At 46.2% G+C, this 14,775-nt stretch overlaps 1 protein-coding gene across 2 annotated transcripts in view; it reads left to right on the forward strand.

The window, feature by feature from the left end:
* The window catches only part of DNAH9 (dynein axonemal heavy chain 9), a 1,527,051-nt gene that overhangs the window by 93,450 nt on the left and 1,418,826 nt on the right, over nt 1-14,775 (forward strand). For both annotated transcript variants that reach the window (XM_069654516.1, XM_069654515.1), the window contains exon 4: nt 14,141-14,271. In XM_069654516.1, the coding sequence (XP_069510617.1) occupies nt 14,141-14,271 (131 nt within the window). The remainder of the gene's footprint in view (nt 1-14,140; nt 14,272-14,775) is intronic.

Genomic DNA, 14,775 nt, shown 5'->3' on the forward strand with positions numbered 1-14,775 from the left:
GGATATCTATTCTTAACGGTGATCTGGTTCAGGGCGCGATAATCTATACAAGTTCTAAGGTCCCCTTCTTTTTTTGGAACGAAGAACAAAGCTGAGGAAGCAGGGGACTTGGAAGGACGAATAAACCCATTCGCTAGGTATTGATCCAGGTATTGTCAGAGGTGAAGATTCTCAGGCTCGGTGAGGGCATAAATTCTACTACAAGGAGGAGTAGATCCAGGTATCAGGTCTATCTGGCAGTCATAAGATCTATGAGGAGGTAGAGAGTTAGCCTGATCCTTCCGGAAAACATCTTGGAATTCTAGGTATTCAGGAGGTAACTGAGGAGCCTCCGAGGAAATTGCTGCCAGTGCAACACCAGGTCGAGGGTGACAAGTAGAGACACATTCTGGAAACTGAACCGTTCTTGCTCGCCAATCGATCTGAGGATTGTGCTTCTCTAACCAAGGACTTCCTAGAATAATCTGGAACTGGGGGGCCTTGATCACATCGAACACGATCTTCTCATGGTGTCCATCTTGACTTACTAGCGCCACTTCTTGGGTGGTATGCGTTACTGGTCCGGAGGCTATCTCCGTACCATCCACCGTAGTAATGACGTCCTTTACAGCCTTTGGACAAAGTGTCAGATTCATCCTCAAAACCATTTCATGATCCACATAATTGCCGATGGCACCGCTGTCGACGTAAGCTTCAATCGCATGTAATCGATCCGGATGTTCAGGGCTAATGAGGACCATAGGTATCACGAAATGCGAGATCACGGAACTGGTTTTAACGCTCGGCAAGAGGACCTCTATTCTTGTCGAGCGAGGTCGTTTCCCTGCTCAGAGTTTGTGACCCTGGTAACTGCAGCTCCTACTGCCTTCTTGGCTGGTTTCACCGGACATTCTTGCGGGGGATTCACTACTTGGGCTAACACATCTTTGAGCTCTCCACGTAGACCTCTATAAAACAGCGTAATCCTTTTGTCCTCAGGCCATCGAGTTTCCACTATCAGTCTGTTGAAAGACGCAATATAAGCCAAAAGGTCTTGATTACCCTGTCGCAATGAAAGGAGCTCATTGTCCAAGGCCTATCCCTGTGAATGTCTTGCAAACAGTTTTTCCATACTGAGCTGAAAAGCTTGAAAATCATGGAGAACCGAATCATCTTGATTAACTAGAGGGATCGACCAGTCTGCCGCATTGCCACTAAGGTACGAAAGCACGAAAGCTACCTTAGCTTGATCAGTTGGAAAGGCTGCTGGCCGGCATAAGAAGTGCAACCGGCACTGATTAATAAATACTGCAAACCTCTTTGGGTCACCAGAAAATCGTTCGGGCGGAGCCAGAGGTACATTCCCAGGTAGGTTGATCTGCACTGGGTTCGTAGAGGATGTTGAAGGAAGATTTGCCCCTGATGCGGGTAACGGAGTTTGTCCGGCTTGTGACTGTAGCAATTGTCTAGCGAGATCGTCTGTTCGCCTCTTGGAAATAATCAGTTCCCTTCTTAGAGCATTCGTTTCCTGACGGGCTGCATGCACTTCTGCTATTAGTTCCCCAAGTAACAGGGCTAGCTGGTCGGTATCCGAGGTTTCCATAGCGCCTGGGTGGGAGTTTTGGGATAGGCTTTGCGTTCTGTAACGCTCACCTGATTCCCGCAGAGGCGCCGGTCTTGACTGGGTGAATGCTGTATCTTCAAAGGTGATGTGTAACACACGGTTGGCTCTTTGGGCTGGACCTCTGTGCACTGTATGTCTCAATCGAAGAGTAAGATGTCTGCAGATAGAAAATATGGGATTAATGAAGTGGGGTTATTGGGTGCCTCTCTCCTCTTCCCTTTCTCTTCTCCTGTAGAACCCCAAAGGTTAACACCCTCACCTTAGGTAAGTGAACGCCGAGCTCTCCATCTGCCTCGGGGCAGGGTGCCGTAACCAGTTTCTTCACTGGATAAGGGTGCAGGCCTCTTGACCTCAGAGGACTGCTGTCCGTCGTTAACTGCACGAACGGTAAGTTCTGGGCACTTCAAATGTCTTAAAAGTCTTTTGTAATGATATCTCTTGTTTTGCAGGGTTCCGGCGATGGCGGATGGCGGGCTGATGAGAGTTGAGGATCGAACCCGCGTGAGGAATAGAAGCGCCTGGAAGCACATAAGTAAGCACTTGTAGCCTGCTTCACGATGCGCACTAACTGTCCCTTTTATCTTGCAGGTACAAGTTCGGAGCTTTAGAGAAGCTGAAGGGTGCTGGAATACCCACTGGATTCGGCGTGGGAAGGAGTAATGGCACGTGAGTAATAAAGTTGCCCAATGTCTTTAAACGCACCTTCTTTTGTCTTTCAGATGCGGGATGCAGCGCCGAAGGCCTCCGGAGCGTGCGAAGAGCTGGTAAGCTTTTGTCTTTTGCAGAGAATGCAGAATAACGCAAAGCAAGATTCATCCATCGGGTGTGGTTTAAATAGCCTCCTGTAGTGCTTAGGTGTCCCCTCCTTCCACAGCCACGCCTAAGAAAAGAGTTCCTGCTTTCCAGAAGAGTTCCAGTGTTCTGAACCTAGGGAGTGGCTCCTGCCCCACCCAACAGGAAAAGTAGTCCCAAACAGAAGAGGATCAGGGGTTCAACTGGCAGGTAAGTAAGCAGCATGGTCTGCTGCAGGTAAGTCCACCCAAGCATTATGAGCCCGGCGCTTCCAGCGCTGGGACTGGGCATCTTTATGAGCCTGGTGCCACTGGCGCCAGGACAGGGTCCAAAAGGTCCCAATTGGGACTGGCTGGCACTCGGAACCGGGGTTATGGGTCTGCTTCCAAGGGAGTCGGGCAAGTCCTGATCTTTTGGAAGCAGAGATCATGACAGCTGTTGAAGGTTGTTGGTTTGTTGAAAAAAGGTCTTGCAGATGCTGGTACTGCCCCATTTCTGGTCGCTCGTGCATTTATGGTTGTCATAATACAATACAATGTATATACGTAGGAAATGGGTGACGGGTTGAAGGTTAAACTAATGACATGGAATGTTCGAGGCCTAAACGATCCAATGAAGGCCAGAAAGGTTGGCAATTATGTCACCAGACACGGGCCCCACATTTTAATGCTGCAGGAAATGCATGCACAGGGCTCGGTCATCGAGAAAATACTGGCGAAATGGGGCAAGCTGCGCTATTACACAAATTATTCCTCGCAGTCCAGAGGCCAGAGGGGTAAGCATTCTTATTCACAAATCATTAGGATTTATTGACAAAGGCCACATTGTGGACCCGATGGGCTGATATGTGCTCGTCTGGGGGGAAATTGCGGGGGAACACACGACCCTGATAAATACCTATGGCCCCAACCTAGATGACCCAGACTTCTACTTACACATACTTGAGATCCTTGTTAAACATGAAGTGACAACCATACTATGGGGAGGAGACTTCAACGTGGTGCTTGACCAGACTCTGGATAGGTCTGCTGAGGCACTCGGGCCGCCTTCTAGGACGGCGATGGCTTTGAAGCAGATCATCCAGCAGCTGTCCATGCTGGATGCCTGGAGAGTGCTTCACCCAACAAGCAAGCGTTACACGTTCTATTCCTCCGTACATGATAGCGAGTCGCGTATAGACTATTGGTTCATCCCCTGAAATACAACACACGCCCTACAGAGTTGCGAAATCCTTCCCCGCACACTATCTGATCATTCCCCGGTGATACTGGAAATCACTCTGGGAGACGCCCCCAGGCCGGCTAGGAGATGGAGAATGCCTAGTGTTATATTAAAAGACCCAAATGTGGCGGAAAGCTTACACACGGAAATCGACAATTTCTTTGCAGACAACATCGGGTCTGTTGACCACATCTCGTCAGTTTGGGAAACATTTAAGGTGTGGGCGAGAGGGGCTCTGATCTCTAAAACTACGGGTCTTCTAAGGGAAGTACGCCGGGTCCTGGAGAGGGTGGAGGGGGAACTGAACGTACTAGAGGAAGTTTACGGCCGGACACACGGTGGAGACACCCTGGCTGAAGTAGATAAATCTCTCAGGGAGTTTGACCGACTGGTGGTAAGGGAAGTACAATTTATAGCAGCCCCTGTCAGGGCTCGAGATACGGGGAGGGGAATAAAGCAGGGAAAATGCTGGCCAATCTGGTTAAGCAGGAAAAACAGGTGGCCCCGATCGCATCGATTCACACGGCACAAAATGTGACAATAACAAGCGAACAGGGAATAAACAATGAATTTGTAGAGTTTTACAAAACACTATACGCGAATAAGGATAGGAAATCCCCTGATGAGATCAAAACTTACCTTGCCAAACTGGACCTCCCTAAACTCACAGAAGAAAATAGGCTTACATTGGAGCAACCTGTCACGGCAGAGGAGCTCACCGAGGCGATCAAGGGGCTCGCATCTGGCAAGGCGCCGAGCTCAGATGGCCTGGGAGTGGAATTTTATAAGGAATTCCGGGAAGAACTGGTCCCCGTATTGCTGGAGTTGTGGGAAGAGGCTCTGGGTAAACAAACTTTGCCACAGTCAATGCGCGAGGCCATAATCCCAGTGCTGCCCAAACCACGACGCCCGCCACAGGATTTGTCATCCTATAGACCCCTGTCCCTGATAAATGTGGACGCAAAAATTTTTGCGAAAGTGCTGGCAAAAGCTGGCAAACCGCATGCTACCCGTAGCGCCAATATTAGTACACTCGGATCAAAGCGTGTTTATTCCCCAAAGGTCCACTGCCTTAAACTTGCGTAGGCTATTCGGCATAATGTCACAGATTAATCCGAACAAACAAGCAGTAGCGATATTCCTGGACGCCGAGAAAGCGTTTGACTCGGTCTCCTGGGAGTACCTCTTTCTGGTGTTGGAGGCGTTCGGGGTGGGCCCGTATTTCATTCAATATGTCAAACTGCTTTATACTGCTCCATGTGCGAAAGTATGCACGAATAGAACTATATCTAAATTGTTTGAGTTGGGCAGGGGTACCCTGCAGGTATGCCCCTTCTCCCCTATCTTCTTTGCCCTGACAATTGAACCCATGGCGGCGGCGATACGGTTAAGACATAACAACAGGGGCATAACGCTGAAAGGAGCCACCCAAATAATATCATTGTACGCGGACACAGGCTGCTCTATGTTCGAGAACCCGATAAAAACATTGTCCCCATCATGGCAGACATCAACGAATTTGCAGAATATTCGGGATATATGGTAAATAGTGCAAAATCAGAAATATTCCTGCTCACCCCCTCCACAAAATGCCCAACTCAAATGTGCGGCCTCAAGTGGTCTGAACACCCCCTCAGATACCTTGGAGTTCTGGTCTCTAGCAATAGACAAACCTTATACACTGATAATCATGATCAGGCACTACAAACACTTAATACTAAATTGCAGATCTGGAGGCGTCTCCCAATTTCATTACACGGTAGAATTGCCATTCTTAAAATGATTGTACTTCCAAAATTGCTATACCTATTTGTAAATATCCCTATATGGCCGGGGAGGGAGTTCTTCTCTAGGCTTCGATCCATGGTGGTGTCCTTTCTTTGGAACGGGAAGATGGCCAGGATCAGTTGGGAGAGAATGACAGAACCATATGAAAAGGGGGGAATAGCTGCACCAGACTTTGAGCTTTATTACACGGTGGCACAGGCACAGTTTGCAAAGTACTGGTACGATGAATCGGACAACTCCCCTCATACGCGAATAGAAGAATACACCACTGTGCCCACCAACATCAGGTCGGACATAAGGACTCTTGCGAATTCGACCCTGTGAGCTGCACCCCAACCCCGCCCCCCCCCCGTTTGATACCGGCTTACAGGAAACCTGGACCCTGATACAGAGATGAAAGTGGGAGACATGTACATGGAGGGGAAGTTTGTGACCCTTGCGGTGTTCACGAGGGGCATGGGAGGTGGGCAGCTCAGGACACTACAGTATTACCGAATGAGATCCGCATATCAAACACACTGGCCATCCTTTCCCAATGAGCCCCCTTCCCACCCGTGCGTACAGCTGGTCACAACACAGGGTGGGCTGGGAATTTCCAAACTTTACAAGATGATACAGACTCACTCCTGCATGGTAAGCCAGGTAAAGGAGAAATGGGAAGCAGACATAAAAATGTCAATACCAGAAGATAAGTGGGCAAGATACTGCGCACTCACGAAAAGAGTGTCCCTTAATGCGGGTCTGCGCCAAATACAGTTTAAAATCCTAAATAGACTGCACTATACCCCCGCCAGGATAGCTACATTTATGCCTGACGACCCAGGCAATTGCCCTAAGTGTGGGTCCCCGGCAGCGGGATCCTATCATATGTACTGGAGTGTCCAGCTGTTGCACGGTTCTGGGAAGAGGTTGCAAATATGCTAGCTGAAATCACACAGATCCCCACACAAATATCTGTTTGGTGATATTGGTAAATGTTCCGAAAAAATCAGAAGGCTGTTCAATGTGTCATGTGTCATAGCTAAGAGATGTATATTGAAAGCATGGAAGAGCCCAACTGCCCCAACCATGGACACTTTCCTGCGTGAGTTAACCTACATAAACGAGTGAGAGGAGCAGTATGTACTGACTCAACCTAGTATGACTAGGCCAAAGGACATCTGGGGCCCCTTCAGGGCATACCTTTGTGATATGCTTTCAGACACCGAAACAACCATGTAAATGACAACTGTTAAACATTCAATGAAGATATTGTTGTATATGTGATTGTAAACTGTGTTAACTGGGTACCAATGTAACTGCTGAGACCATCAATACAAATTTGTTAAAAAAAAAAAAAGTATTTGGGCAAGTGTAAAACCTTGCCTCAACCCCATGGATGTATTAATATTGCATGATAGATGACATATACAGTTAAACAGATACTGAGTTTTCTATCCATATGCAGTAAAACGATCAGCCAAATCAGTGCTTCCCTGGGCATACTCAACCATTGGCAAGGCCTTGTCCTTAAAGATTTCCGAGTAATATTCTACCCAGTTGGTTTCTGAAATATTAGTATGCACTTCACATGGGTGTGATTGGATTATTTTTTTGTGTGTAATCCCAAATGTTTTGTCGTATTCTTGCTGTGAGCAATTTACCTGTGGGCATGAAAAAGAGATATCAAGAGATCCGAGAACTACTTGAAGATGTCTTCGAAGCTGTGGAAGCCACGGAAAGGGTTAACCCCTCGCAGCCACTAGAAAGGCCTCCAGTCATGTACACTTGTAGATTTAAGAGGATGCAACAAGAATGTAAATACTGTCTAACCAATGATTTCTTTTTATCTGAAAGGTGATGCAGGCTACTTCTGCATATTGGACTATATATTAAATATAACTTTGAAGTGCATACATTCTGTGTTTCACCTTACATTTCAAGCCTACATTTTATTATTTCGTGATGTCCCAGTTTTCATTTGCTGCTCTCACTTCCGTATTTTGCCTAAAAGGCAGTGAATTGTTGTCCTTAATTTGCAACAAGTAGACTTCGTAGGGAAATCCACATTCTCTGAATTCCATACAAGATGTAGTTTACCTTAAACCCAATGGATGTACATTACTGCTCCTAGGTAACCTTCTCCTGTGCTGGGCTCTTGTGGGTGCCACACACCTTCAGTAGCATCTGACTTTGGATAAATTTATAGCAAAATTAGAACAATGGTGATTTCTTTCATAGATGCACGATTTGTAAATAATCTATTGCATGCAGTGAGATTCGATTCAGAGCACAGTGGCAGAGTGGGGGGTGAGGGTCAAGTTTAGTTTCTTCAGTTGCTGTTGGGTACAAGCAGTACACTTGTCAATTATTGTAAAAATGACAATTCTGCAATTGAACATTTTGGCTATTTATGAATCTAAAACAATTGTCATATGAGGCAGTGCAATTTATAAATTCTGCATACTAAATTCCAGATAGGCTGTGATAACTGACAGTAAACATAGGACCAATCAACACGTCATCCATACAGACAACTCAATGTACACAGCCCACTGTGTAGTCGAGGACCGGATATGTAATTTACTTGAATTGTCTTGTCCAAACAAAGCATGTATAGAAACAGCACCCCTCTTTAATAAACGAAAGATGTTCTCATCTCTTACATCAACATGAGACTTCCACTTGCAACCGCTGTGCACCCTCCTGCGAGTAAACCTGTCTGACTACTGGGCTACCAGGCACAGTCAAGTCTGTAGCTTTTTTGTGTCTGTGTGTTTGTGGCACTCAGCAATTACTGTTTATTAACATGGTGCATTCTCACATTGTCCACATAGAATATTTTAGAAATGTGTGCAGTGACCGATCATCAGGGTAACTAGCTAATGTGACGTCATCTATTGGGCCACGGTCATGTGACATTCCTTCCACTATCCTTACGATTTTGTTGAGATGATGCAACTGATCCTATATTGCCCTATTGGTAAGGTAAACCATGGACTCGGGAGTGGCCGGTACAGTGGGTGGAATTTGCCACGATCTGTGATTAAGGAACATTTGGGGGATATGGACAGGAATTCAGGTCAAGGGAAGCCACCTTCTCCATGATGCAGGGAACCCCCAGAGTTTCTCTGGTCTCTCATTGAGTGCCCCATTTTATGCCGTGCAGTCACCACTACAAAGGACAGTTCATACTAAAACCTGCCAGGAAATGTATCTCATGAAGAATGAGGGAAAGTGCCTAGGAGTGCCGTTGACTGTGGAGAACAATGTTTGGGGGGAGGAACGCCTAAAAGATCAGCCTTGGGAAGAGTTTGCCATTACTCTAGTACACAGAGGAACTTTGCTGCATGCTCTGGTCACAAGCGGAGTGAGATTCTCAGCTGCGCTATTCCTGGAGGGGTAGCAAAATGGAGCCTGATGAGACTTGAGTGCCAGAGCAGAAACGGACATCAACAGTCCATGCACGCTTTGCACGAATACACTGAGAACAAGTGAATGAACTAAGACCCTTGCTTCCGTATTTGGGGAATGCCCAACCAACATGACTCTTGTGTCTGATCCCAAGATGGCAGCCAAATGATTTTGGCCCTCAGACAGCAAGGGCTGTGGCAGAGCCGCATCAAGATTTTGGAGAAATCACAGCACCTAAGCAGAAATTGGGAAATGAGACATACACAAGAGAAGGAGATACAACCCATTAAAGCCAGATATGTCACATTGTAGGAGCATTCAAGATCAGGAAATGTCATATTGTTAAGACTTGTGACAATAATTCAGATGGCATCACTTCTCCCCAGGGGAGAACACCTCTCCATGAGGCTAGGGAGTTGAGGCCGCTAACCAATAGTCCCCCTAGGGGTGGTAACCCGCAGGAGGATCTCATGGAGAGCGACTCCTCTCCTGGGGATAAGGGCGTGATTGGGAATCACATCCCCCTTTAAACCCAAACCCGGTAGGCTGACGATAGGACTGAACCTTATGGGTCTAAATTCATGTCTAACACCTTGTGTTACTGTGAAACATCAAACCACCCTGATGGTTTAAGCAATGAGACAAAGAAGCTCTCGAACGCTTCAAGCGAATGGGAAGAACCGCTGTAGTCAATGAAATGAACGTTACGTCAGGGGGCGCCCTACTATATCAGGGCATTAGAAACAAACCAAGGCAGAAGGGTACCAGGATGAGTACAGAGGAGAGAACCAAAGGGATAAATCGAGACTGAGAGAGCAGTCGAGGTGGAGAAAGAAATCGAGAACCAGAGAGAGATCAAAGCCAAGAGAACACCTGAAGGCAGGCCTCAAAAATGAGCAAGAGACGTAGAGGGTGTGGTTCAAGGGAACGCACACGGATGCCTCGCAGGCTGATGGGGTGTTGGCCGTGTAGAAAGCCAAAATGAGGACGGGAAAAGGCGTTCTGCATGCAGGTAGAATGCTAAGCACTATACAGATCAAAGCTGGTGGCGGGTGGGAGAGAGGCAAGCTGAACAAGAGAAGGAGTGGCAGAACACTCTGGTTAACCAGAGGTACTTTGTTCGTAAAATGCACAGAAAGCATCATACCAGTCAGCCGAGAGTCGGCCTTACGGAAGGTTCACAATTGGGTTGTCGTGGCATGACCTGTAGTGGCTGGACTGAGCGATCCAACATCTATGCTGAAACCGCCAAACCTACCCTTTGGCACAGCTATCTACACAGACCTGTACAGTATCCAGAGAGGTGGTGGCTGGATGATTTGATCCAAGGATGGAATGTCGAGATTCTCTTCTGCTTCCTGACATCCAGCTGTAAAGGGCCCAAGAAGGGAAACCTGACGAGTATAGGAAAACGCGATTGACTTGCACAGAAACACAGCCAGGTAACCGGAATTATTAAAGTCCGGGAGAGGGCCAAGGGAAACGTAACAGAGCCTCAGAGGCCATTAATAAAGCTGGAGGATGTAAAGGACTGTTAGCTGAACATGCACCAAGATTAAGAAAAGTAAAAAGCTAACCCTCACCTTGGCAGTTGTGATTAAAGTCTGTCCGTACTGCTCTGGAAACCAGATGCCTCTTAAAGCATATTCAAGGGGTTATCTTCTTGAGTACAATCCAAAGTAACTGAAACCCGTCAACTGGAGTTCTGGACAATCATCGATGAGAACAGGAGGGCAATCATTGATGGAGACGTGGAGGCCTTCCTGGGCACACCCCAGAATCATCTTGGGCTGATCCATTGAGTCAACCCCCAATCATCTTCTGTCATCAGTCTGCTACACATTACTGATTGGTGAACACCAAATCCTGCCAAGAGTCCTGTCTTTTCAGCTCATGACTTTAACCTTGCCTTCCTCAAGATAAAAGAAAAATTATCAAGGTCATTTTCTTCACCCTTGAAAAGCCAGGAAAATAGGAAAACTGTAAACCATAAGGTAAAAGAGAAAACTGTAAACCATTTTGTGATACAGTTCCCAATCCAGTTCCATGGGAGTGTGGTGCTGGAGAGTCGGGAAGGACTCCCGGGAACAGCTTCATCCCAATCAGGGTGGATCAAGAACCGTGCAAAGCTTTGTGATTGAGAAAACCTCCATAAGGTAGTTGAACTGTGAAAGACATTGGGGAGCCAGCTAGGAGAAAGGAGTCATTCTCTTAGCCCCATGAGAACTCCTGTTGGTTTATGGAGAACCCAGCACTTTTATGGAACTTTTGCTTTTAACAACGTGAGAGGCATTTGGACGCTTTCCATCCAGGAGGGTGTCATTCTCCATGATTACAAACGGTGCTGGACTTTATGGTGTTTTGTTGTAGTGACAGGGATAGAGTAGGAGCTTTTGTGACCGGGACAGTGCCTTTTTGTTTTGCCTTGCACAGACTTCCTGACGAGCACCAGAGTTTCTTTAGTTTAGGTAGGGAAATCCCCTCAGAGTTAGGGATAGATAGGTTAGGTTTATTATTTAATGAAAGTGTATAGAAGCCACTACGGCACCACTTGGTCAGTCTCTTCATTCCTTGTTGCCACACTTGCTGGTGAGGTCAAAGCAAGGAGATTGCTGGGGGCCTTGACCCAAAAGCTGGCAATAGTCCTACTTTGAGTATGAGCACGAGAGTAGCATGCTGGGGTCTCTAGCCTAGATCATGATGGGAGCTGCAATGCCACCAGAGCTAAAAACACAAGTATGCCACCTTCAGCCTAGGCTGAGGCCTGTGGTGGTTAAAACTACTGCAGATTGACAAGGTGGGGAGAAAGCCCTATCCAAGGAGATCCCTAGAAAATGCAAGGAACTGCAAAGTCTTACCCTGGTACAAGCGCTCAGCAACCACAACTGCAAAAGGGTGAAACTTCAAGACCTTATCCCAGTATCAGCACAATGAGACCTCCAGGGCAAGAGGGAAACACGTCGAGGCCTGGTTCCAGCAGCAGCACCAGGAGACCCCCTAAAACACGGGAGATAATCTGAATGGTCTTGTCCAGGATGGTGTCAACACATGGCTACAAGGTTCTGGTGGATTGTCCTGCTCATCACTGGGATCATGTGCCAAGCACAAGTAAACAAGTAGTCTCTGAAACTGTGAAACTGTGAGTGGATTGAAAGATGCTTTTGTAGGTGTTAATGCCTCAGAAATGTGTGGATTAGAATAGATAACACCCTTCTTAGTATAGGCACTTCATTTCATTTGCCCCTACATGCTGAAATAGTTTTCTTTGTGAATCTTCCATTTGTTAGTTGGGTATTTCACTAAGTACTGTAGGAGTTTTCTCACTCTTTCCTGACCCCGGAATTTGGGGTTAAGGAGCTCTAGGATGTGGAAACCAAAGCTGAGGATACTGTCGGACCATTCTGTAGGTGACAAGACCCTTTTTGTTAGTTCAGAACGCTGGCAGACAAATGGGTTATTTTTTGTTGTTGCTCATCCCTCTGGCTACCAACCCCTCTTTTGGTTGAACCGTGAATGAAAGCTGTAATATTTAATTCTTTATGCACACAAGTGGTCTTTTGTCCCTCCTCATGACTTGTCACACAAATAACTACAAAGGTGTGATTGATGACGGCAAAGACCACATGGCAAATCTTCCCAACAGTGCTGCAGTCCAGTTTGCCTTCTATCAAATCCAGCCCACGAAGGAAGCTACCCCAGTCATGTGGACACATGTTGTATATCATCTGATTTGTAGACCACCACAAACACAAGGAGGCATAATGAGTTAGTATGTGCATAATAAGTTTTGTCAGGATGTGGATAGTGCCTTTATGCTGAACTCTGATGAACTCCTTCAGGTATGCCAAACCTACTGATGAGAATAGACCATAAGGAGTGACTGAAAAAGCAGGGAGGAATGACCACATTAAGATTCAAGATTATTTCAAGGTGAAAAGTAAGCTGCAAAATGTCATCACAGATTCATGCAATACCTAACAGAATGTCTCCCTCTGATACCCACACAGTATCTGTGATGATTGTCTGGGTAGTAGACACAGCAGAGCAAGGGGCTCACGGATGGGGTTACAAGCAATGTGAGGATTAAGGTCCTGCCTGCATGCCTTTGAGGTACCACCTGCATGCGGATATAACAAATCCTTCTAAATGCCCCCAAACGTTCAGAAGATGTCAGTACCAGAGCTTGTCGTGATCCGAGTGAAATCTAGGTGGCCGGGTCCATTGTAGTGTCCCAAACAAAAAAGGTTGGGTAGGAGCAGGTGACATATGGGTTATTGAGGGGCCTGGAGTTTAAGGCCAAAAGGTTGACATAGACAGAGAAAGGTCCCTGCAGGAAAGAAGAGATACTTGAGGAGGAGGCAACACAGAGTGGCAGAACAAGGATGACACAAAACAGCAATCAGTTAATATTACCATAGGGATGATCCACAGTCAATAAGCTGAGGCCAAAGCCAAGCAATAAGCAGACCATAATGAGTTGGACTCGAGTGAAATCTATCACACGGGTATGGGTTGAGAACAGAGGAGAAAGCAGAACACACATATCAAGAGACCAGGGGAAATAGGAAATTGTTTTTAGGAGAGCGAAACAGATGCCACAAGCACAGTACTATGTCCCGCGATTGTGGCATAGCGCTGGGTCAGATGGGTGTTGCAGGGCAGGGCCCAGATAACGCCAAATCAAGCGCCACCCATGCCACCCTAATGTGGTCCAGTGAAGGACAAAGAGAGCGCACCAGCAAATGTGGACACTTCTCTGTGGTGGTTTGTGATTTTTCTAACTCCTGAATTTAACAGTAGCAATGGAGGAATCTCCAGTAATGGTACCATCTATTTTAAAATTTGAAACTAAATCCCTTGCCCTATTCCTCAAAATCAGTTGTTGACACTTGCTTCTGCTACTTTATTACAATTTATTATTTCCTCTTGAGTTTATTGATGGAGGGTGCTGGCATTGCATGCTGTGTGAACTGGGTTGCCCCATTCATTCACTAATGACATTCTTCCTAAGCGTCCAATATGTACAATTATTTATTTTTTAATGCATGGAAACCATCCACAACCAGAAACAAACTGCCTCTCCAAGTTGTCCATGTCCAATTATAACATTAATGTTTTCTGAGAGGATATTGTCTGTTTCGAGTGCTAATTCCTATAAATTATGAACCATTTGATATCCTTTACAAGGTCCTTGTCAACTAGCCAGAAATACATTTCTGCATTCCTTATTAGATTGGGGGAGTGTCTTTACGCTACCAAATTCTTCATGCATCAGACTCCTTGTAACTTAGATCTTCTTCATAATTTTCTTGTACACATTTATTTTCATGTTTCTTCTTTTAGGTATGCAGACTTGGAGTGTATCTACAACCAACTGAAAACCAAGAAAGTCAGGAAGATGGCAGAGCTTCTTGAAAGAGTACAGAGCAGCTATTTTCCCGCATTCAAAGCCATGTTCAGAGACGTAGTGGCAGGTGAGCCTTGGAGCCAGATTTGCAATGGATGTACTAAGGACTCAGTCACTCACTGTAGAGGGGCTGAGGATCATTTGACAATTTATTTTCTGTTACCACCCATTTTCATGACCGTTACTTCACAGCTTTTACCATGTGGTTATTGTTTGGGCTCACATTTTCACAAAAGTCTCTTTCCAGATGCAAATAAGGCAGTGATTTACACGTGACCCATTCTTCCACAGCTCTAGACACTGATTGTCTAGAAATCTAAATTTTCCCTTTAGGATAGTCTTTCTCCCCTTTTTGTCAGCCAAACACAGCACCCTCCTACAAACAGCCCACCAGTCTGGAGCTCCAAAGAATCTACTTCCCATGTCTCGCCATGAGTAGATTAGGTTAAAACTAGGCCTTTGCAGGAGGATATAGACGATGCCGGCAGAGACATAAACGTATGTATTTCTGTCTTAAAGGAGAGGTGAGATCTCACTCCTAATGCTGTTCCCTATGACCATAGCTCATGGG

Source organism: Ambystoma mexicanum, chromosome 3q (genome assembly GCF_040938575.1).
Source record: "Ambystoma mexicanum isolate Mex_15411 chromosome 3q, UKY_AmexF1_1, whole genome shotgun sequence".
Classification (NCBI taxonomy): domain Eukaryota; kingdom Metazoa; phylum Chordata; class Amphibia; order Caudata; family Ambystomatidae; genus Ambystoma; species Ambystoma mexicanum.